The sequence below is a fragment of the Pteronotus mesoamericanus genome, unplaced genomic scaffold (assembly GCF_021234165.1).
Source record: "Pteronotus mesoamericanus isolate MK-2021 breed Mesoamerican mustached bat unplaced genomic scaffold, CSHL_Meso_final scaffold_54, whole genome shotgun sequence".
Classification (NCBI taxonomy): domain Eukaryota; kingdom Metazoa; phylum Chordata; class Mammalia; order Chiroptera; family Mormoopidae; genus Pteronotus; species Pteronotus mesoamericanus.
This window is the reverse complement of record NW_026555321.1, coordinates 42398696-42424945: the sequence shown is the minus strand read 5'-3', so window position 1 is coordinate 42424945 and position 26250 is coordinate 42398696. Positions and strand designations below refer to the sequence as shown.

The following is a 26250-nucleotide window of genomic DNA, read 5'->3' as shown; positions in this document are numbered from 1 at the left end:
ACAGTGAAACCATTTACATTATCAAAATAGCACAGAACCAGAAGTCTGAGATCTGGCCTGACCTAAGGTCAGTCAACATCATGATAAAGTGAAGGTCTCAACTTAAATAAAATCACAGTGTGGCTTTCAGTTGAGCGATGGGGTTTATGCTAATGCTGCCCTGTCTTTTGACGGGAAAATTCTCCCTAAACTACAGGATGATGTCTTTTCTTTAATTCTATCTTTCTGCCTTTCTTTTTTTCCTTTTTTTAAAAAAATAATATCTTTTTCTTTCCCCCTAGCAACTGGAGTGGCAGGTGACAACCTATTTACTGCCCAGTAGCATTAGAAGAAAATTCTGTTCTGGTCAGAGTTTTGACTTGGCAAAGGGTACAATTACTTTTTATTTTATCATTTTACCTTTTCCAACCTCTTTAATAACACTTTTACTGAAACCTGAAATTGCCTTCATGTTGGAAATATTATTAACTCATGTTAAGAGTCCAGAAAAGTTTTAGTTCCTCTTGCTGAAATAATGGAAGAAATGGGAAACAAATAAGAACCACCACCCATGTGACATTCTCTAAATTTACTTGTGATTTTCTAAATTTCATTGCTAGCAAAAAAGAAAGATGCAGCAAGGCGTACAGTAAATGAAGATATTATGTATTAGAGAAGGAATGAATCTGTCATTTTGACGAATTGTGAGGCGAAGAGCAGATTAACAGATTACTCATAGTCAGAAGGCAGCTCAGTGTGAAAAATGTGCAGGAAATGATAAGTGTGGGTTTGTGCTGATTTAATGATATTTTTAAACCACAATAACACTCTGGTAGTATAATATAATAAAGCACTTTGTTTGCATTTTTAAATCATCAACATATTTCCAGTTTGACCTTAAAAACATTTTAAACCATTCTCTATTAAAATATGTAGCTTTCAAATTAGAAAAAGGTACCATAAAAGATCACAGCAATGACCTTACCGGAAATATTACTGGCTTTTAAAATCAGTTTTTTCTGAAACTAGCATTGGTAACACAAACTTTAATTGTGTTTTAAGCATACTGATACCACATTTATTTTATTTCTTTGGGCATTTAAATCACTTACAACAAGAAATTATCTTCTAACAACCATTTCCAGGGAAACGCTTCGTAGATATTACTGATTTGTCCTCATATTTTCATTGTAGGTGTTTAGTTTTGTAGCTGAGGACATGGAGTACTTATGAATAACAACTATATTTTCCCACAGGTAGTAGAGAAAAGTAGTTCACATTTGAATTGAGTACTCTGAGTCATAGCAACAAATAAGGTGAATTACTTGTTTTATTTTGTTATTACAAATATGATTAGAAAGCAAACGTTTTTAAGTTTTACATTTTTATATAAATAAAATTTGGATTTGTATAACATACTTTTAGTTAATTTGATAGTGGTGGACTGACATTGCCAAGAATTTTCAGAATAAAATTTCTATAATGTATTGAAGTGGATTTTTTTTCTATGTCTTAATATTCAAAACCTGATATATGGCTTAAGTTGTTTCATATTATCTTCTCTTAGCTCACCAATGATGGCTTTACATAAAATTAGGTACAATGAAACTTGTAAGGGAATATAATATTACATCTTCTGTCTAAACACTTGTATATAACCCAGATGCAAAGAAGTATACTAATATAGCATGCCCAGGGCATGAGTCGCAGACATGATAATGGTTCAAGTTGTGTTTTACATATTCAGTGAAGACTTTTACCAGAATTCAGCACGTTTGGTACATTTTCCCTCTTCTAATGGATTAATATGCTCAAGTTGGAGTAAGTAAACAAGCAAATGTAGTCTTATCCTTTTGGTAGAAATTATGAAATGTATACCGCAAAAGTTATTTGCATATTTTCTGGCTTCGTTGCATATTTCTTGTTTGCAGTAGTTATTAACCTGATTTGTCAAATATTCCAAGTTCTATCAATTCCAAGCATATTGTTGGATTGCTCTTCTAAGTCCACTTGGTTTAGGGGGAGCCAATTAGCCCAACTAGTTCTAGTAGATGAATTGTGAGCAAAATCACCTACATTGCGGCTTGTCTGGAGCATTTAATTGGAGATATAAAACCCTGCACCAAGGCTCTCTTTTCCTCTGACACCAACCAGGAACATTCAAGGTAGTAGTTGTTTTGTAAGCCTGGTCACTAAATGACTATGATAAACAGAGTTACCCTGCTCATCATTTATATACATTTACCATAAGCAAGAAATAAACTTTTGTTCTTAAGACACTGAAATTTGGGGTTGTTTGTTACCACTCATAAGCTAGCCTTATTCTGACTTACTTAGTTTCTGCCTATGACATTGACTATATTTTATCATTGTGAATAGGAATTTTATCTACTTTAATATATGAAAGTTAGAAATTGGTTAAAATTGTTGAGCTCAGAATGTCATTCACTGGCATATAGTACAAGGGGTTGTGGGAAGTAACAGAGTACACTGGTTAAAAGCACTGGTCTCTGGAATCAAAATGCCACATTTGTATCCTTGTGAAATTATTTATCTAAGCTTCAATTAAGTTATCTAAAATATAGGGATTGTAGTCATTTAACTACTTTATAGTGGTATTATAAAGATTAAATGAGGAAATGCATGTAAAGAGTTTTGCACAAGGCCTAACATACATATTCTCATTAAATGGAAGTGATTATAGTAATGGTAGGATATCAATAGGAGTATCAGAAATAAAGTTATCCCCCCAAAAAATCACACTTTGAGAGAATCAAAGAGTCCTAGAGAGTCTGAAGAGATTATAGAGATGATTTAACCCAGCATCTCTTCAAAAATCTCCTCTATACATCTTGGCCAGAGAGGCAGGCTCAGTGTAGCATAAGACAGGCAGTTCATTACTGAGCATTCCTTATACTGAGTTGGCATAGGCTTCCTTGTAACTTCTCCCCACTGGTCCTAGCTGTCTTTCCAAAACAGTAATTTGAATCATCACTCTTTCACATAATACTCCTTTGACATATTTGAATATTGCTTCTTAGTTGTTCCATTTTCTCCTTTGGTCTCTCATTTCTTCAGCTTCAAGTCAACTTTGCCATTCCTGGTCCTGGCATAGTCCAACCTGCCTTCCTTTGGACATTTTTTAGTTTATCAAATTGGGGTTGTCTAAGTTGAACAATCTAACAGTTCAGTCTACAATTAGACCATTAACCAGGACACTGTGTCTGTTAATATAGCTTGAATCACATTTGTGTTCTTAGTAGCCGTATTCCACTAATGGCTTATCTTGGGCTTTTGGTCACCTTAAACTCTCACAGTATTTCTTCAGAACCATTTCTATAGCCTCCTAAGTGGCCTCCCTGCATCCACATGTGCTTGTCCACTGCAACCAGTACGTGTTCCCCACAGAGCAACCAGAGTTACCTTTTCTAAACACAGATCTGATTGTGATACCTCCATATTAAGACACTTCAATGGCTTCCCATTGCTTATAGGATAAAGACCAAAAGCTTTCAATGGCCTTCAAGGCTTGAGTGGTTTGGCACATGCCCACTGAGCCATCCTTGTTTTCCTCTGGAGATTTGTGCTTTAGCCCCCCTGGCCTCCTTTCCACTTGTCAAAACTGCCCCCCCTCAGGGCTTTTGCCCATTTTTTCCTCTTCCTAGAATGTTTTTCCCCTACCTTACCTTCCACCTTGCCTGATTAACACCCACTCATTTTATTAGACTTCCTGACAAGCATCACTTCCCAGAGGGAACCCTTAAGTTCCTATTCATGTGTTTTCGTAGCATTACTTAACTTCCCAGCACTTACACATTTTTGTGTGGTTATCGATTGATGTTGGTCTCACCCTCCACACTGTAAACTCAAAGAGAACAGGATATCTATTTTCGCTTCTCATTGCATTTTGTGCCAGGATCTGACATAAAACTGGATCTTGGTAAATACTGGTGGAATGAATATTGGTGTGTGAACCAATTTTCTTGACTATCAAGATCATTCTGAATCTCAGTTCTGTCATCCAGCCTGTTGTGTCTCTCACCCCAGTGTCTTCCATAAATTTCAAAAACTCACTCGCTGTCCCTGCTGGACACTTATACAACCTTAATAGATGATAGCTGACTATGAAGCCCTTTGGGCCTCCGTTAAAAGTCTTCTGCCGTATTAATATTGACCAACAGCCAATTTGAAGTGATGGGATTGTAGGGGAAAAAAGAAAAACTTTTTTCTCTATCCTCCTAAGTTCTATAACTGGGCCCTGAAAATTAAGCTGACAAGAGGCATGTTTTAAAAAAAAAGCATACAAATTGTATGTATGTTTGCAGCACTCATATCCATGGGCGAAACTCAGTAATGAGTAACTCAAAGGAGTGATTAGAACTTGGAGCTTATATAGCACCTTAACACAGAAAAATAAATTTGTAGAAAAGTGACTAGACAAAGGCTTCAGGGTTGGCTTTTATGGATGGCAGACTGTGGGAGGGTAAATATATGGGGGAAAATAATGGAAGAGTTGTATTAGTAAGGTTTGTTCTGTAGATCCTCTCAGTACTGTCTCTGGGCTGATAAGAATCTTTGGTGATTGAGTTGTACCCTGTACCACAAAGGGCACCTTCCTCATGGGAAATTTTATCCTGCTTTTAGGTAGAAAGGGGGAGATCAGAGAGCCCTTCCTGAATTTACTGTTTCTGAAGTGTCTTCCGTTAAAAATAATATGTCAAAGCAGCATAATTTGGAGATGGCATATTCAAAACCCTTACATGATGTCTCTAAATTATTTTAATTTACAAATAGTCTGATTCTAACATACTTTTGATGCATGATAATTCAATCATTGCGTATGATTTCTGGGATGTTAGGATTCACACTCACGTGCAGTTATGCCCCATCCTTTGTCCAATGCAGACACTGCTCGTAGATCACAATCTTCTTGCCCTTTGAGCATCACTGTAAATTTACAGTCCTTCTCAATGTGGTACTCCAAATAATACTGTATTAGAATTAGCACATGACTTCTAATCTCTTTGAGCTAGTATTTCCATTATTTATTTCGTAAGCTAGGTTATCAAATGGACTCTATTCCTAGCCCTACATGACACCCCCTATCCCTGGAAATACCACCTTGCTAATATTGCCTTCTCTAAAAGTCACCCCCTCTTGTGTACAACCTTCCTTGACTAAAGCAAAATTAAGACTTCTCCTTCTCCACAGCCCTGATTCAGTTCCCCACATCAACTACAATTAAAATCCTACAACATTAAATGACAGACATAATATATTTTTAAATTAATTAATATAATTCTGTCTCTGACAATGGCAAACTTAGTTGTTTCACAGTAAACTTCCTTCTGAGAACAACCAGAAAAGCCAGACAGCATCTGAAAGTCATTGGAGAGCTTCCAAGGCAGTGATACCTTACAGAGCCTTGCTCTAGATGGGAAGGGAAGGGAAGTCAGGAGAGGCAGCCTGCACCTTGGACCACTTTTTCCAGGAAAAATTGCACTTCAGACAGCAGCAGCTGAGAAGCTGAGCATAACCTTCGACAGTTTTATGAGCCTTGGGGACAAAAATTGGAATTCAGGACCTATGAAGAGGAGGCCATAGTAAGTTCCAAAGTGTTGTCACACCTTAGGTAAAAGGGTTAACTCGACATAGACCAGGTCTCTGGAGGATTTGAGACACATTTATTCTGAAACATCCTAATTGCTGATGGTCCTCTGACCCAACCCTGATCACCTGCAGAACAAAGGAATCACATCTAGAGAAAGAAGACATCATCTAGAGCTGCTGTCCAATAGAAATAGAATGTGAGCCACCTATGTAATTTAAAATTTTCTAGTAACCACATTTAAAAATTTTTAAACAGGTAAAATTAATTTTAATAATATATTTATTTAACCCAGTATATCCAAAATATTATCACTTCGACATATAATTTTTGGGAGGAAAACTTTTTCCCTTCCCACCTACATTTGGGCAATGGGTATGTGGAGTTATAAGTTAACTGACAGCAAATTAACAGGAGAAAAGGTTTATTACAGTGTATGTGGAATTATCTATAAGGAGTGTACCTCTGAACAGCCAGGGGTAAGGGTTTATACATCAGTTTCATATGTGAAATGGAAGGATAGGGCTTCAGGGGGAGGGGATGGAAGGTTCTGATAAGGCTTGTTTACATGATTTCTTGGAACATTCAGTTGCTATGGTCAATTGCTGGGACTTCGCCAGGGTGGGGTTTTGTAGGAGCTGATTTTTGAAAAGCTCTGCTTTAGTCAGATATGGGAATTTTGGATAAGATTTTTTTTCTGCATCTCATACTTGTCTGAATGTTTTCAGTTAGAAGTAATCTTTACTTTTCACAACCAGCTATTCTGGGTGTTTGTTGGTCCCTTCATATGCAGTTTAAAATATTGTATTAATGAGATACTTTACTTTTTTGTATAAAGTGCTTGAAATTCAGTGTGTCTGTTACATTCACAGCTTGATTCAAACTACTCCATTTCAAGTGCTCAGTAGCTCCTTGTGGCTGGTGACTACCATGTTGAACAACCCAATTCTAGAAGGGAACTTCAAAGAATAGCTTTATGGCCTTGAAGTAGGAAAAGATTTCCTAAACAAACAAGTCTCAAATTTCATAAAGGAAAATATTGATAAATTGGACTATATTAAAATTAAGAACTTATTAAAAGACACTGCTTAAGAAGGTAAAAAGGTATGCCACAGAGTGGAAGAAATATACTGTGATTCCATTATACCCCATTACAATGGCTGATATATAAAATATCAGCAAGCTCATAGAGGATATGGAAGAAGTAGAGCTCTCAAATCCTGCTGGTGGGAGTATAAATTAGCACAACTACTTTGGAAAACTGTTTTGATAGCATCTACATAAACTGAACATAATGTATCCTTTTACCCAACAGTTACCCTTCCAGATACATGACCAGTATACTGCATACATATGTGCACCCAAAAACATATAAATTCTGGGGACTCAGACCCCCAGAGTTGACATAAAGACAATTTTACAGTGAAAATATTTGAGCTATAAAAGATGCAGAAAGAAGTCTTATCTGAACTTCCCTTATCTGACTAAACCAAGGCCACCCAAAAATACAAACTGCCCATTCCCATTAGCATAAAAAAAAAAAAAACCAAGAGAAATTTCCATACCTTCCCTCTGAAGACCTAAACACACCCCTTTTGTGAAGTTCATATATATACTTTTATCTCTAGGTATTCAATGACTTACTTATTACTGAGCAACTCCCAGATCCACCCATGAATAAACTGTCTTTTCTTCTGTTGATAAGGCTATTGTCAGCTAATTTGCAGGCCCCCAACCACTGGACTCAAGTAGAAAAGCAAAAAGTTTTTCCTCCCAATATAAACACATCCATGACAGCTCCAAATTAGAAACATTCCAGTCTCCTTCAATAGTAGAGTGCAGAAATTAATTGTGAAATATTCACACAATGGAATACTATTTATATTCAAAAACATGGATGAATTTTACAAATATAACATTCAGGGAAAGAAGGTAGACAGCTGAGGAATACATATTGTATCATTCCACTCATACAAAGTTCAGAAGCAGGCCAACTAATTGGTAATGTTAGAACTAATCTACAGTTGTATACCTGAAACTTATATAATGTTATTAGCCAATGTTTCCCTAATAAATTTAGTTTTTTAAAAAGTCACCATCTGAGCTGCTTTAGCAGAGCAGAGAGTGTAATATTAGGAGGAGGAGTAAGTGAAGGTTCTATTCTTGGCTCAGGTGATGTTTATGGTCACTTCGAGATCATTCTTTGAGCTATACATTCATTATTTGTGGACTTTTCTACATGTATGTTACACTTTAATGGAAGAACTTATCAATAGTATAATTCTTAGTCTCATATAGTCAGTCTCCTCTTTCTGGTACTTTAACGTTTCTGTATCTTTCTGCCTTGTTTATAATTTAGCATGTCAGCTTTCTACAGAACAAACACCATATTTAGTTTGAATAGCAGCTGCAGTAACACCATGAATAATTATGATGATGATGGTGGTTTGGCGATGTGAAAGAATTATTGCCCTCCTTGGCAAGCCCAATTTACTCACTAGAGAATGGTCCTTGCAACAAAAGAATTCTGATTATTTCCTCCCAATGTTTTAAAAATAGCATTTTACCATCATATTTATTCAAAAGTCCGTTTATCACACACATCAGCATCCTAACACATATTTTTCATTAACTGAAAAGCTACAATTAACACACCCTGCGACTGCTAGGAAATAAATCTAGTCAACTAAAGATCTGTCAACTTTCTCCAGTTCTTTATTTTCTTATGCAACCAGCCAACACTGGGGAAAAACTAAATTACCATTCACTTCACAAAACCTTTTTAGTATATTATTGTTTTATTTGACTACTGAACATAAAGGAATAACCAAACTTTGAAAAGAAAATGGAAATCAGTACATAAATATGGCATCTAATACTCTCACACACTTAATGATGAAAATGATACCCTGTAGTTATTCTTTACAAAAGCCCAGAGAGCTGAATTAGAGTATGAAGTTAAACCCACCTACTCTTTCAGCACCATTAAGTCCCATCGTTCTGCAGAAAGGTTAAGGTGGTTTCATTTTGTATTCTAATTTTAAAGCAATTATTCTTTAGTTAAAGTTAGTACAAAGTTTTCTGCTCTTGATTTGCTAATGACTTAGTTACAAAGCACTTAACACATAGCTGTTTTGTAACTCTGTAAAAGGTGTTATAAGAGTTGTTTGAAATTAAATCTTTTTCTGTAATTTCAAACAATAATAACTACTAACATTATTGCTATTACTATTACTATTATATATTGCTATGTAACTATAGATTGCTATTACATCTATCACTTATTGACTCCATCTCTGCAGCAAGCACTTGAGGGGTGATAGTTTTCACATGCTACATTATTACTTTAGTTAATCCCCGTCATAACCCAGTGTGATAAATTCTGTTATTGTTATTCCCATATTCCAGGTGAAGAAACAGAGGCACAAAATTTAACCCAAATATCACAAGGCGAAAGGAAAGTCAAGCTCACATCAAAAACCGTGCAACTTAAATTATATGCGGTGTTGTTACCCCAAATGTATGTCTAATGTCTAGTTCCACATTGGATTATCAGCGTATTTTCTATGGTGGTGGTAATTGTCGTTGTTGCTGCTACAGTCCCACCCTAGCCACTTGTTCATCCAGATATGCAACATAGGATTATGTTAGTGTTCCATTTTATGACCAACCAGGCCTTGCAGGGGTTTATGAAATCGATCCTAGAAGTTAAGGTGGTCAATCTAAAGTCATGGAATTTTTCTCTTTGATTCCCCCGTTGCCTTCCCATTATTCTGTGTACAGTGTTTCACACATCTAGGACACACAAATGTCTTTGGACTCTTGGCAATTGGATTTCCCAGGTAAACATGGTTTAAATGTGGATTTCATTTGTTCATCTGAGAGGCCCATTATATTAGGAACATCTGTCTCTGAGAGATGCTTTCCCCTCTGACACACTCCGCAAAATCAGCCATTCTGTCGTTCCCATTCTCCCTGTGCATTTAGAATCAGTCTGTATGCAATAGATTGGAGTTTTTTTTGAGAACCTATCACCTTTACTCTGTGGTAGAACTGTTATTTATGAAATACATATTAAATCTTCTTTTATTTTTAAATATTTTAGGTTATGTAAAATAATATTCTTTCTGTAGAGGGTAGGAAAAACATTTTCCCTCTACCCTCCTAGGTTCTTCTGCAAATTAAATGAACAAAAGAAAAATTAACAGGAGAAAAACAAACAGAAGCTTAGTAACACCTGCAATCCTGCAATGTGCATAACACATAGAAGTACTCAGGGATAAGACACTCAAAAGAATGGTTAGAACTTGGGCTTATACAGCATCTTAACAAAAGAACAATTAATTTGGTAGAAAAGTGACAAGACAAAGGAAAGGGACTCTGAGTTTCTAGAGGTGACCAATTGTGGGAGGATAAATATATATGGGAAACGAATGGAACATAAGTTAGTAAGATTTGTTATGCAGATTCCTCTGGTGTCATCTTTGATAGAGCCTAGAGTTGTCTCCAATGATTAAGAAGCATCCTACCCTTCCTGGCAGAGATGGGGAGGGCTGAGAGTCTTTCTTGTGTCTTTTTCTCATGACCTTTAGTTCAAAATAATCCTTATGTCAACATGGCATGTTTTGGGGTGGCGTATTCTGAATCCTTTCATTTCTTTTTTTATTCATGTATTCTCTGTCCTCGGGGACTGTGACTTGGTAACCAATCTATTGTCAGCACTGAGAACAAAAATATAAAGTGGTTACTCTGGCTGGTGTGGCTCAGTGGATTGAGGGCCGGCCTGTGAAACTAAGGTCAGGGCACATGCATGGGTTGCAGTCCAAGCCCCCAGTAGGGGGCACATGAGCAGCAACCACACATTGATGTTTCTCTCCCTCTCTAAAAAATAAATTAATTTAAAAAAAAATACGAAATGGCTTAGAGTAGGCACTCAGATGTTTTTTTAATGTTCCTCAAAGATATGAAGACAAAACCTGTTATTTAGAGGAACAGTTGTTGCCCCTGAATCTGCAGCAATGCTGTGTTTATTTAGAATGTAAGTCTTCATCCTATGTGCATCCTTTCACTGGATAAAACAGTGTTTGTCTCCCTAAAAAAACGTAGAGGTTCTAAAAGTCCTCTTGAAAAAAATATCATAGCTTCCATACAGGTTTTCTCAGCCCTTCTGTTTTCTTTTGGGAAAATACACTCTATAGATGTCATTTACATATGTACACTTTGGTAAACATGAGTCACGTGACCTTGCTTATATGCCCAGCAAAAGTTCAAGATTGGACTCAGGCTCCCTTTCCGTCTTGTGCCTGCCCCATATGGGGAGTGAAGGAAGGCTTAGCACCCAAAACTATGTGATGTGGCTAACGTGTAGGAAAGAAAAGCTAGTTTCTCCTAAGAGGGAAAGGAAGTGGCCAGCCGAAACCATAGCTACCACAATACTAGTGGGTTAGCTTTATCTCTTCGGTGATTAACTTCATAAGTATTTATTGAGTAACTGCTATACGCCATGTATACTCTTTCCTTTCCCCTTCATTTCAAGAAACATAGTGATTGGAAATGGTGTTACAATTACCTTGAATACTATTCAGTTGATTTTTTAGGTAAATCACTTACATATTTCCATATTGAAACTATTTTGTTAACGAATGTAATATCTAATTGCAACACACTGGTTAGCACATATTTATTTTTGCTCTTACTAAATTCCGAACAGGGAAAAGGTGGATTTTTACTCCAAAAAGGTTGAGAATTGATATTTTAACTGATAAAATTCCAGATTGTGTTGCAAAGATCAACTACACAAAATGTAATCGCTTTATATTTATAACTGTGCTTTTTAAGAGCAAGAAACAAACCATTAATAAACCAATATTACATTAGACATCTTGCTATGTAAATAGACTTCATGTGAATAAATAAGCAAAACTGAATTTTTTATTTATTCATCAGACACTATATAGGTGAATTTCACATGCACGTCTTAAAAATGTAATAAGAAAAATTTCATCTCTTTATGTCTGGCATGTCTGTTTTTGATGACTTCTGTAACCAACATGGATAACACTAAGGTGAGAGAAATCTCACATCACTCTTTTGTGTTCATTGAAGCATTCTGAAGTTACTACTGATTTCTGCTACTTAGATGAAACTTACTCATCTGGCATGGAAATATCAAGGGGAAGAAATGGAGAGTTCATGCCCATGGTCCTCATCATAAGAGAGTTTTCACTTTATCCTGACCCGACTTTAAATATTTAGGGAAAATGTTCAATTTGTAACTCTAGCTAATGGCAGTACAATGTCAGACTTCTCTGTTTAACATTCAGTTTTGTTAATCAAGAAAACCAGATTGGCTCTCTGCATGTTGATTAAATTGATTACAGCTCTAGGGCCCTGATAGCTTTTTTCAAGTGTCTCTAATTAATCAGACAATGCTTGATTAGTTTTTTCTGTTTTGAGGAGATAAACTGACTTCCTTGAGAATTTTCACCCCAAAATAATTCCCCTCCAGTGAAAGGTAAAGGATAAGTGAGTCACTATTTAGTTTTCCATGACACTGAGACCTTTTATCTTCCAGCAACTAAAAAGAAAAAAAAATCCTTTGAAAAGCAGATTAAAACACAATATTAAACTTCTTTTCACATGGTCTTATAAATACATCTCCTAGAATTCCTAGAATGAAAAAGGTCTCTATGTTTGCTTCTTCTGAGCTTTGGGCCTCACCTCCGGGCTATTGTAGAGCATCTTCCAACTTTCCCATTGTAATCATTCTTTGTCAAGTTATATCATTCAATTGCAGACCTGACATTGCAGATTTCAGCCCAGGACCTATTTTGCTTTAATAATCAGGCTCATGAAGGATCTGTTAAAAAACAAATAATAAGCCACCATCTATTTTTTAAGTCCTATCTATAGCATTAGATAAAGCAACTGTTGCTTATGCAAATGAACTTGACAATTTCCAGGAACATTACCAAAATTTATTTATAAAGACCCAAAATGTTCTGCTTATCTCACTGAAATCGCAATTTCCAATGGGAAAGGCTGCTGGGATCGGCTCAGATGGTGCTCATTGGCATGAGGAAGGCACCCCTTCTCCTCTCTCCTCCGTCAGCCCTGCTGTTTCCAGTGAGCCCTGTCACCTAGAATGCTTTTTAAAAGATATTTCGAAGCTGTGTTTCAGAGGAGTTTTCTTATAGATGCCATCAAATTGGAAGCTACTGAAGAGAGAGAATCTGCCTTTAAAGAAGAAAGTAGTAAAAAAAAAGAATTCCACTAGAGTAGAAAAATAAAAAGTGAAAAATAAGTCTTACTCCTCCCACCCCATACTCCACATTTCTACTTACTTATTATGATTATGGTTAACAGTTTCTTGGGCATCCTTCAGAAACTTTCCATGCACATACAAGAAAATACATTTTATTTATGTATATTTTTCAAAATAAATGGGATGATTCTCTATACTGTTCTACAACTTGCTTTTAGATTTTTACAGAATAAATTTTGGACATCTTTCTGAATTTGCACATATAAATAAACACATTCTTCATTAATTGCTGGATATTATTTTATTATTTGGATGCACTGTAACTTATTTGGCCAGTTATCTGCTGATGTACATTTAGGTGGTTTCCAGCTTTTCATTACTATAAACAGTGCTATAATAAACATCCTCATGCTCGTATCTTTGCAACCTTGGGCAAGTATGTGTTTATAATAAATTTCTAGCAGTGAAATTACTTAGTAATTTTAATAGATACTACTAAATTGTTCACAAATTTACATTGCTACCAGCTCATACTGAGTTTCATGAAACTTTAGAACTTTTGCCAAGCTCCCTGTGTTTGGCAAACTGCTCAGTAGTAGTTTATTATTTTAATTTGTATTTCTATAGTTATATACATGGTCAAACATCGTTCCATAATAGGGTTGAGGGGGCATTTACATATCTTTTCTCCTGACCTGCCTGTTCATATCTTTGCCTACTTTTCTGGGACCATGTCTTGTATTTATTCAGTATACTTATATATGCAACACAGGGTAGGGTACTTGGAGCCTCAACGACTATTTGAATTTGACTTAGATGCTGTATGGGACATACAGAAAAAAAATCTAAAGTTATTAGAGTTTAGTCCTTATTAGAGAGGGTAAGGTCCTTGTGGCAAACTGCCATCTCTAAAGACTTTTACTCTCACAGGATGATAAAAACAAGATGTCTTCTCAGGAGATATCTGTACATTACCACCTTATTTTGATACAGTGGGAAATGAATCTTGTCAAAGGGAAAGTTCTTTGTTTTTCATATATATTTTCATACACATATGTACTAAGCTTCAAAAATAACACATTATTCCTTGCCTTGATCATACAACAAACTCCTAACTGATCTTTCTAACCCTTCCCTTTTCCCATCAATCCATTCTCCACACAGCTGCCACTGTGATCTCTCTAAAATGCAAATCAAAAATTCTTCTAGCTTAAATCCTTGGGTAGATCCCTAAAGCCTTGAGAATAAAGTAGGAACTCATTTGTCTGCCATCTAAGACCCCTGCCTTCTTCAGCATTTGACCACAGTTACATCATCTAACACATACTCATATATATGCCCAGTACCCATCATTTCTCAGTTGGCACCCCCAAAACTCTCCACCACTTTCTTAGATAGTTCCTTCTAGAATATCCTCTCATCTTTTCTCTGTTTTGTGACCTCATTCTCATTCTTCAGGAACAACACTTTCATCACTTTTGCTAGAAAGCTTTATCTGAACCCTTCTCCTGACTGTAAGGGTTCTCTGGGCTTACTTCTATCCAACAGTACTTACTTCACGTACTGTAAGTGTTGGTCTAATAATCTGTCTCCAGGAGACTGAATTCTTCGGGGACAGAATCACATCTTACTCCTCAGTATTCAGCATAAAGTCTGTGATGCTGCATGGGCTCAAGAAATATCTATTCAACATAAAATTATAAAGCAGCAATACTGATAACACTGTTGAGAAGGCACGGAAGGGATTGGCCTTCTTCCATTTTGTCTCAAGTAGATGAGATATTACTTTTCACATGTTGTGGCTTAATTTGATGGCTGATGCCTGGATCTGTGCCCCCAGAGTTGAATTATCTACCATATCTAATGAGTCAGTATCTGTAAAATGGTCCCAAGATGCTATGTCATTAATATTTTCTTAACCTGAGGGAAATACTGCCAAACAGGAAATATTTTCAGTTCTGCAGAGAACATATAAAATATATTTAATAGAGTAAGAGAAGTTAATCATTTTTGTGATTTCTTGGTGCATTGAGGGAGCTGAGTCCTCTCTTTTATGGATTTTTCTGACAAAGACACAGGCAGGAAAGGTGATTTTGTAGAGACCTGAAGAAGAGTGCAATTTTCCTTTTGTATGAGTATTCGTTGCATGTCTTCAAATACATACGGGTTGATGTGAGGTGAAAATACAGTACATGTTTATCCAATATGTTTCCCACCTTTTGCTGTGGAAGAGATGTGATCCTATTCCAGGTGTCACCATAATGCAAACATCCTCCAGGACCCTTTTTAGGAGGGGAGGAGAATGTCTGGGAAAAATAATCCTCGTATCGTTCTCAGCTAGCTGCCTTTTCTGGCTCCTGCTATTCCTCCCACTGCTCTCCGAGTGTGTTCTCCTTCCCTCCTCTCTACCAGATCTTTCTCAGAGAACTCATCCATTTCCCAGCTTTTTCATTCTTACCTCTGGGTCCTTCTTTATAGCCATGGCCTTCACACAGGAATTCATTCATTCATTCATTCATTCATTCATTCATTCGATAAACATTTATTGAGTATTTAATACATGCCAAGCCCAGGGTGAAGAAGACAGACATGATTTTCTGCTTTTGGAGCTTATAGTCTGGTCACAGCTCCTCTTCCTTGTTCAAAGACAGCTGCATTCTCACTGTAACCTCACAGGGCAGAAAGTACAAGGAGCTCTTTAGGATCCCATATATCAGGGCTCTACCCGTCATGACCTTAGCACCTTCCAAAGGCCCCACCTCCAAACACTATCACGGTGGGGATTAGGTTTCAACATATAAATTTTGGGGAGATACTAACATTCAATCTATAGCACTAGGCCATGAGAAAAGGAACTAAGTTTCCTTCAGTTGCTCAGCTGGTAGAGCAGAGGACTTGTAGTATTGAATGTAAACTTTAATTAAAAAACAAATTTAAAAAAAATCAAAAGAAAGAAAGAATTTTTTTAAAATAGCACCAAGAAAAAAAACCTGGAGCAAAATGTTAACATTATTAAATCTGAGCAGTGTAGATTTCAGAGTTTGACATATGCTTGAAAATTGTCATAATTAAACAGTTAAAATATTTTTCCTCATGTATATGTATGTCTTTAAATCTATTGTGCAATGGTAATAAAGTGTTAATATGGAGAGTTAAAAGAAGAAAAAGAATTATGAATGTGGTTATGGCTTTCCCTCTGTAGCTGGGGCTAGTGTAGTGGTAACAGTGAGGGAAAGACACAAAAAGATTTCATAGAGAGGAAGGACCAGACCATGCAAAGCTTTAAGCCATTGTAGTGATTTTGGATTTTGCCCTAAAAGCAAATTTTGAAAAGCTCACTCTGGATTGGATTAGAGGCAGTCCATATTGGCTGGTAGAAAAACAAGGGAGAGATTCTACAAATATAGACTATGATGGCAGCAGTTGGTATGGAGCTATGTCAACATATTCAAGAACTTAGGCTAAGACCTAGTAATAGATCCCTAAATGTTTCCAGTGTAACTTCACTTGGAGAAATCATGTGAAGTTATTACAACCAAGACCTCATATTCTTTATGTGCTAAACCAAACTCCTATGTTGCCCCAAACTGGTTTCCTCTCCCCAATATCCCAATTCATTCATTGGTACCAACATTGTTTCATTCCCAGAATCTAGACTTTAAGCTTCCTTGTTCAGTGTGACAGGAAATATGGCAACTAGTGGCATCTGAGCTTCACTTATTTTGGCTTCCATCTTTATTGGGGACTGTCCCTTATTTTTAGATCCCATTTCAGAAATTCTAAGGAAGCACAGTGATTGACCCAGATTAGGTCTGGCGTCCACATCTGGACAAATCAGCTGAGGCTGTGGGCTAATGTAAGATGTGGTTAGAAAAATACATAGAGATTATTAGTGTATACAAAGCCTCAAAGGCCATAGTAAAGATTCTGGTCTTTCTTTCAAGTACAATAGCTTCCCAATTACATTGAAAGGTTTTAAACAAAAGATTGACTTAATCAGATTAGAATGTTGGCTACTATGTGGAGAACAGAGAAGTGAAACCAGAGTGAATGACTGTGAGGGGATCAATTAAGAGCTTTTGCTACAGAAAATGTGAGACAAGGTAGTTGCTTGGATTTGGTAGTGGAAGGAGAGAGGGGGAGAAAGGTGGATTCAGAAGGCATTAGGGAGGCACACTGACAGGAAGTTTTGTAAGAGCCTTGAGAATGTTCCCCTCTCCAGTTCCTTCCTCTACGACAGAGGTCATTCAGCTGCAGCCTATGGGCCAAATCCCATTGCAGGGTATGTTTTGTAAGTAAGATTTTATTGAAATATAGCGATGCCCATTTACTTACTTATTTCGTTATGTTTGCTTTCATACTGCAACAGCAGAGTTGAATAGTTGCAACAAACACCTTATTGCTTGGAAAGCCATGTATTTATGTACACTCTCTGGCCCTTTATAGGAATACTTTGCCAACCATGAATTTTACTAGAACCATTGCCTCCAAGGTGCAGAAGTTCTTAATTTGGGGGTCCAGAAGTCCATGAATGAGCTGCAGATGATCTCTGGCCTCCTGAATTTGGAAGTAAAATTTAGTATTTATGTACATTTTTCAGGAAAAAGTTTTCACCAGCTTTTAAAAAGTATTTGTGAATTCTCCCCAGTCTGTTTCCTGGCCATAGATGTTTAAAACCCAAACTTCTTTCAGTGAATAAGAAATGTGCACTGGTTTCAAATGATAAATAAATATCATTAAGTCTTGGCTAGAAATTGCTAAATTCTGTGTATTTCACTGGGCTGGCTCCTCTGACCCAGACATTTATGAGAGCAGGTTGTAATGAGCTATATAATAATCATCATCATGTTTTAAATTTCTCAAAGAATTACTGCCCCAAATAAATATTTAAATGTATACAAAATTGAAAATAGTTTTATTACAGGGGAATTCCTTCCAGGAAACAAACAGATGGTCTGATTAGCCCATAGCAGCCTTTTTGCATAGCCATGTCCTAGTGTTATTTTCCGTTGGCTAGAATGCTTTTTCCATTTGACTCTGACCTCCTTTTTTTCTTTTCTTTTAATTTTTAATTTTATTTTTAAATCATGTTTATTCTATTATAGTTGTCTCAATTTGTCCCCTTTTGCTCTCCTCCAATTTGATCTCCACCCCACCCTGCCCCCCTCTCCCACAGTGAATTCCCACTCTGTTGTCCGTGTCCATGGGTCATTCATACATGTTCTTTGTTTAGTCCCTTCTCCTTCTTTCCACCATTGTCCTCCTTCCCCACACCCTCTGGTCACTTTCAGTCTGCCTCATGTTTCCTTGCCTGTGGTTTATTTTGTTTGTTAGTTTATTTTGTTGAATAGAGTCTACTTATAAGTGAGATCATATGGTATTTGTCTTTCACCAACTGGCTTATTTCACTTAGCATAGTATTCTCCAGTTCCATCCATGTTGTCCCAAAAGGCAGGAGTTCCTTCTTTCTTTCTTTTCTTTTTTTTTTTTAAATGCAGATGGCTTTTATTTATTTATTTATTTATTTAAATGTTAGTATCCATTATAAAATATTTAAAAATTTAAATCCATTATAAAGTCTCAGCAATTAAAACATGCCACCAGCACAGAAATAATCAAGTAGATCAAGGAAATAAAATGAGCATTCTAGAAACAAATGTATATATCTGTCTAACAATATAATATAAGATTCACTTGATATTTCAAGTCAATGGGGAAAATAAGGCTTATTCAACAAATAAGGTGCATGGACCACTAGTACTTGAAATAAAACACATATAGAGCCCTATTTCACACATTCTACAAAAGGCATTCAGGTGAGTTAAAAATCAATATATAAAATCTAAGGAGTTTTTGGAGAAAATACAAAATAATATTTTTCTTACCCTGAGGTAATATATTCAAACCCAGAAGTTATAAAGTAAAATATTGACAATATGACTTTATTAAACATTTAAGACTATACAGTAATATACATATAAAAAAGTTAAAGGACAAGTGATAGAATAGGAAAGTATTTGCAACATATCTAAAAAAGGGTTAATAGTTTGTTTTGTTGTTTTAGGGAAAAAAATCTAGGAACATTTAATCAAAAAATGGATAAAGAATACCAAAAAGTCATTTAAGGCTTTTAAAAAAAAATAACAGAAATAGGCAAGAAATATACAAAAACATGTTTAGTTTCAACAAATAATAAAGGAACAAATAAAATAACATATCATTGTCACAATCAGATTAATAAGTACTAAAAATATTGGTAATGTCAAGTATTGGTGACTGTGAAAGGAACTGGGGATTCATAGACTCTTTTTCTTCATCTTCATAAAGCAGTCCCTTTAACATATTTTGCAATGCTGGTTTGGTGGAGGTGTATTCTTTTAGCCTTCTTTTGTCTGAGAAGCTCCTTATTTCGCCTTCCATTTTAATTGAGAGCCTTGCTGGGTAGAACAGCCTTCGTTGCAGGCCTTTGCTTTTCATGACTTGGAATATTTCTTGCCATTCCCTTCTGGCTTGTAGTGTTTCTGTTGAGAGGTCAGCTGCTAGCCGTACTGGGGCTCCCTTGTATGTTACTACCTCTTTCTCCCTTGCTGCCTTTAGGATTCTCTGTTTGTCTTTGATATTTGCCATTTTAATGATGATGTGTCTTGGAGTGGGCCTCCTTGGGTTCCTCTTGAATGGGAGCCTCTGTGTGACTGAGCGCCTTGATTTCCAGGGCCTGGAACACAGGACTTCAGTGAGTGGTTACTGTATATGTAGAGAGGTGATTAAGCTGTTCGTCTCATATCATATATTTGATTATATGTGTATATGCATGTACACATGTGATGTATTTATAGAAAACAAATGAAATAATTAGCAAAATTATCTTGAAAAGAAAATCTTGTTTTGAAATGAAGGAATTGAAACCATAGTTCATCTTAACTGAAGATATCCCAGTTACTAAAACATGTGACTCAGCTCTGACTCAGTTAATGCTCACTGTGGGATGAAAACAGTGTGGTATTCTTGTTTGGAAAAGACTTTAATAATTAGGTAAATCTGGCCATTGTGAAAATTCACAAGATGGTATTTATTCTTCATCTGCATGATATTTTTATATGTGGTATTTAATGTAAATCCATTGTCTTGACTTCTAAGTAAAACATCTTACTGCGCCAGTAAAACAGGAAGTTTTACTGTTTTTACTTTTTTACTTTCTGTGACATAACAGTAAAATATCTTCCTGTGACAGGCACACCTATGCACCTCAGCATGTGTAGGTATGCCCTGCAGTCCTTTCTTTCCAATTTCGAAAGGAAGGGCAAGGATGGGAGGGTTGCTTGAGTTCACAAAAGGAAGGAGGAGGAAGGGAGCATGCCCGACTAAAAAGGATACTTGCCCACCTAAGGAGCTACACTCTTTCCTAGCAGATAGATGGAGTCCATCCTTGTAAGAAAAGATTGTAGTCAGAGTTGAGGAAAGCAACCAAAACACTATCAAGTACAAAGACAAGGCAAGTATGGAAATGGTGGAGCAAAGAGCAAAAACAGATTCTGGAGCACAAGTAGTCAGGGTAGGAAACAGGCCAAGGAAATGCTTCAGAACTAAAGCTCGGACTGGCATGCCGTGAGTGAAGCCTGAGCTGGAACTCCCCCGCATTAGATATTGGCTCCTCACTATTCAGAAGGCGTGGAGGTTTAAAGGAGTTGATCAAGAGGCAAGGCCATGGACTAGCATTAAATATCACATATAAAAATGTAAGCGTGTAAGATACAGGTACTAGACTATGTACATTTCTGCTTATTAATAAGTCACCAAAAAACAATGCACTTAGAAAAATAAAATTATTAAATATACGTAAAGTAAAATAAAAACAAAAACAGTGTCACCAGGATGGGAAAATGGTATAACCTGAAGCAGCATCTCTCAAGGTGTGGTCTGTGGATTCATGATCCCAAGAGATGTAACAGCTCCAGACACACACATGCAGGCGGTGCCGCACACTCTGTCCGCCTCTCAGGAGAGTCAGTGTCTTCAAGGCTCTCAAAAGTCCTGCAAGGAAAAGTCCTGGTTGTCTCTGTTTAGCCCAATATTCTTCATACTTTATATTTAACATGGAAACCTTGGTCTTCAAAATATGCTTTGTAAATGCTTACTTAGTGAAAAAGCCAAACAAATGAGTTGCTTTGATGGTATAAAATCATCTAAATCTTAAGTTAAAATACCACTTGTCAAGAGTATTCAATAGTCATTTTTAAAAGATAAAATCAGATGCACCTTACACCAGAATAGATTCACACTGTATAGTATGACTCAAAATACAGAAGCAATAAGAGAAAAGGTTGATATGTTTGACTACAAAAAAAAATGTTTTTAAACTTTTGCATGGCAAAAATAAACAAACACAAATGACAAGGTAAGGGAAAGAGACCAAAAAAATCTGATAAAAGGAAGGGCAAAAGACATGAACAGACAAAATATTTATGTAGATATAGATGTAAAATACCCACATGCATATACATAAATATTATATAGATGGCTTATGCATATGAAAAGACAGTCAACCCCACTCTGATGCTCATAATGCAAACAAGTGCAAATTAAAACTGCTTTAAGATACTAGTTCTCATCTCTCATATTAGAAAGCATTAGAAATTTGATAACATATTCTTGTGACATGGCTGTAAAGCAGCCAGCACTTTCATACATGGTTGGTAGGGATGCAGAAGTGAAGAACCCTGGTAGAGAGAATTTGTCAATATCTAACAAGACCAAGTATGTATTTACCTTTTGTTCCAGGGATCCACTTCTAGCAATTCACCTTGAAAATGTATCTCCAGGTATAAAAAAATAGATATGCCCATGGTTATTCATTACAGCATTAATTGCCATAATATTGCAGTTAATTTGCAATAATGCAAAATATTAAAAGCATACTCCAACATTGGGAGACTGGTGAAATACATGATGACACACCCACACAGGGGAAGACTATAGAGCTGCAAGGATGAGGGAGCCATGAACTAGTAGAAGTGATTTACAGAATATATTTTAACTTGAAAAATGAAAATGCAAAAATTTAATTATGGTATGCTACCTTTTGCATAGGAAGTAAGAGGAATAAAAAACAGATATGTATCTGTTTTTGTTTGTTTTGTTTGCAAAAAGAAACATAGAATGGAGATACCAGAACTAATGCCATTAATTACCTCTAGAGCAGTGGGTGCAGAAGGCATGGAAGTGATGAGGGGTGGGAACAGACTGGACGGGGTGGGGCAAACATAACTCTTACATGAATATGCCTTTCTGTGTTGTTTTGACTTTTGAACTGTCAATGTTTAACTTATTCAACAATAATACAAGTAATAAAAATCAATACGGGTGACGAGAAAAACCTAAAATATAATACAAACATAAACTGGTGACTCTATATATCAAATGAATAATGCAGATGCTCCTCAGCTTACAATGGTGTTACATCCCAATAAACCCATCCTAAGTCAAAAATACATTTAATACACCTAACCTGCCAAACATCACAGCTTAGCCCAGCCTACTTTAAGCATGCTCAGAATACTTACACTAGCCTACAGTTGGGCAAAACTATTTAACACAATGAACACACTGTAGAGTATTGGTTATGATCACATGGCTGACTGAGAGCTGAGGCTTGCTGCCACTGCCCAGTGTCACAAGAGAAAATGGTACCACATAACGCTCACTCAGGAAAAATTCAAAATTCAAAATTCAGAGTGCAATTTCTACTGAATGCATACTGCTTTCACACCATTGTAGAGTCGAAAATTGTAAATCTAACCATCATAAATCAGGGACTGTCTGTATAACTGCACTGAAGAGTGGGGAAAAGAACTAGCCCAAGTAAATTTTGAACCTAGTATTTGCACTAAAGAATAAAAAGAACCATAATCTGAGAACGCTAGAGAGTAGGTTAGGGGTTTTCTATTGGTTATTTAATTTGTTTTGTTAACAATTCTGAAATGACTTTTGGTGTGTTTCATAGGTTAGAAAATAAGTAAATATTTTGAGGATTATGAGAGCCAGGTTTCTTACAATCGGAAGGGAGTTAACAAGTGTGGAAAGAGGAAATATGAGAACAGACCTGTGGCGTTGTGTTAGTATTGGAGAAATCAATATGAGCCCATGATTACAGATCAGGGATCATCAAACCTTTTCTGTAAAGGGCCAGATAAATACTTAACACTGTCATTATAGCACAAAAGCAGATACAGATGCATAAACAAGTGAACATGTCTGTATTCCAATAAAAGTTTATTTATGGACACTGAAATTTGAATTTTATATAATTATCATGTATCATAAAACATTATTTTAAATTTTCAACCATTTAAAAATGCGAAAACCGTTATTGGTTTGCAGGTGGTACAAACCAGGCGTTTGGCCAGACAGACTTTGCCCATGGGCCATAGTTTGCCAATCCCTGTGTAGACAGAGAAATGATGATAAATGATAGGTAGCTAGGAAGATAGATAGATCCCAAGCAAATGTGATAAAATGTTTAGGTTGGGGAGTCTGGGTGAAGGACATATGGGAGTTCCGTATCTTGCAACTTTCTGATAAATTTGAAGTTTTTTTTAATCACAAAAAGATTCCTATATTTTCATGACTACTTCTAAGAAGGAAAAATATTAATCAAATCAAATCATTAGCCTAAGAAATGAATGCCTTGTTTTTGTAACACACAACAACCCCACCTATATTTTTCCCATGTCCAGGGACCATGAGTAGGTGCTTCTACTGCCATTGTGTAGAGTTTCTAATTTCTCTCTGCGGGTGTCATCCTATGATAACATTATTTCTCTCCTGTTCATCCTTGCTCTCCATCACTCTTACTGAGTAATGAGGTCACTGGGTATGTAATTTGTGAATGACCTTATAATTTTCTATAAATGTAGGAATTTTTGGTCTACTATCATTAAATGAACTAAATAATAGGTGCTTATCAGAAAATGCCCCATTAGCTTGGAAGTCTTGTGACAAATCCTTTTTTATGCCCTAATGTGTTGTTATGAAATTCAATTTTATACCATGCTCACCTTGCTAATGTCATTGGCTATAATCTAATGATAGCTGAGGTGAGCAGTTACTGTATCTTAAAATATTACAAATAAGAAATGGGTAATTTTTACATTAAGTTACTTTTTATACAAAAAGAGTGAATAGTTTGCAAGGAAAACCTCTACTGTTTAGACTTGTAATCTTTCTGCCATCCTTTATAATTTCAAAAAATCTAGTTCTTACCTTGGTTTATCACTACAGGTAAAGTCACACTATGATCTTCATTGGTAATGAAGATGATAGCAGTCATAGCTGAAATTTGTTGAGTGCAACTCTGTACCCAGATCCATTCCAAACATTTTCCATCTTTTTTTTTTTCATTTAATCCTAACAACAAAACTCTGAGGTACTATTACCTCCTTTTTATAGATCTGAGGCTTACAATGTTAAGTGACTTCACCAAGTTCTTACATTAGGAAATTCAAAACCAGGATTGACCTGAAGAGCCCTTGCTCTTAGTTGCTGGTTGGGACTATCTCTCATTATAGATAAGACAGTAAGAAGTACAGAAATTTAGAAAGAAATTGTTTGTCATAAGGGTGTTTGTCATGATCGCTCCAATGCTACAGGGTACCATATCAATGCAAGAAATAGAACTCGTGTTGGAAAATCCTTCACATTCCTCTACTTGCTCTTGTCTCCCGAGAAGCGCAGGAGCAAGTTTAGAGATGAGAAGGGTTTAAAGTAGAACGCACAGTGACACATCTTCTTGATGTCACCCACTTGCATCACACCCACCCAGGTATCTACTCAAGGGAGCAAGGGACTAGAAAAGAATGGATGAGGAAGGAAAGTCAGGAGATTAGGAGATGAGGTTGGAAGTTGGAGGCAGAGGGACAGGGAATGTAGGCGGAGGGCAGGCACCTCTGGAATGGTTTTGTCCCCATTCGTAATGGGAGAACTGAAGTAGTGAGTCACTCAAGGACCTGGCTCCCCTCACTCTTCCTTCTTTCACCCTCTGCTGCTGTAGAGCCCAGAATTAATGCAGACTGACTCCCACCATTGCGGCTGGTCCATGATCGCTCCAAGACTAACCTCTGCTTTGAATCCGTGTGGAACGTTGTCACTCATGACATGTGGCTTTGTCAGGCTTCCTTACCCCGAGGTTATAAGGATATTTGTCTCTACTGCATTTCTTCTGAGTTATTGAAATAATTTTCTTATGCTACAGTTTAATAACAATAATAAACTTTTGAGAAGAATGTCATCTTTATTTAGTTGAGTATTTATTGAACAACTAAGACAATTCCCAATTTACGATGGCTTGACTTAACGATTTTTCGACTTTACAATGATTTAAAAGCAATATGATTAATAAATTACATGAGATATTCAACACTGTACTATAGCCTTTGTCTTAGATGATTTTGCCCAACTGTACACTAATTTAACTAGGCTAAACTATGATGTTTGGTAGGTTAGTTGTACCAAATGCATTTCCAGTTCATGGTATTTTTACCTTATGATGGGTTTATCAGGATGTAACCCCGTGGTAAGACAAAGAGCTCTGTAGTTAGTTAAGTGATTGACTCTATATTAACCGATTTGTAAAACTGAATACTAATTTTTGAACATCTTATCTTTCTGAAATATGAAGGAGGAAAAATGGTTGTTTGTGGAAGTCCCAGAGAGTTAAAATTCAGGGGAAAGGTAAAATCTGCATGTGGAATTACAGACATGTGTGTTCATTTCTTTTTAGGGACTGGTTAAATATGCTGAGCCCACCCATTGTCCCTCCCAGTCAGCAGCCAGCAGGGCAGCCTCAGGACTCTTCCGGCACTCTGAGTGCTCAAGGTGGGAATATGAAAAATGTTATGCATAAAAAATAATTAACTCTAAATAGAGATAATCAGTCACTTTGAATGCCACTGTTTTTATTAAATGCTGATTGCTTAGACTCTCACACCCAAAATAGGTAACCCGTGCCTCATTTTATAGCTTCTTTACAACTAAAAAGAATGTAAGAGAGAAATTGCCCTTGTTCTTCTAAAGGTGAGTCACAGGACAAAACATAGTTTAAGGAGTAAGAGCGTGGCGTTCGTGTCAAATTGACCTTCATCTGAATTCCAGCTCTAACAATTCCTGCTGTATGACCTTTATGAATTTTGGTTATTGCATCTGTAAAGTAAGACTAATAATAGTGCTCACCTGGAAGTTTTTCACAAAGATTCAATGAGATATACTGTGCACAAAGCACTTAGAATAGTGTCTGCCAAATCCTAGCTCTTGTTATTGTTATAAAGCAGACTCAATATTCTAATATCACTGAGATATATGTTTTTGTTGTTAATACAGAGATACAGTGGGGGCTTGGGGTTATTTT

At 36.4% G+C, this 26250-nt stretch overlaps 1 protein-coding gene across 3 annotated transcripts in view; it reads left to right on the top strand.

Moving 5' to 3' along the window:
- Positions 1-26250, top strand: part of CFAP20DC (CFAP20 domain containing) — a 253337-nt gene that overhangs the window by 215514 nt on the left and 11573 nt on the right. For all 3 annotated transcript variants that reach the window (XM_054595084.1, XM_054595085.1, XM_054595083.1), the window contains one exon: positions 25627-25721. In XM_054595084.1, coding sequence (XP_054451059.1) covers positions 25627-25721 — 95 coding nt within the window. The remainder of the gene's footprint in view (positions 1-25626; positions 25722-26250) is intronic.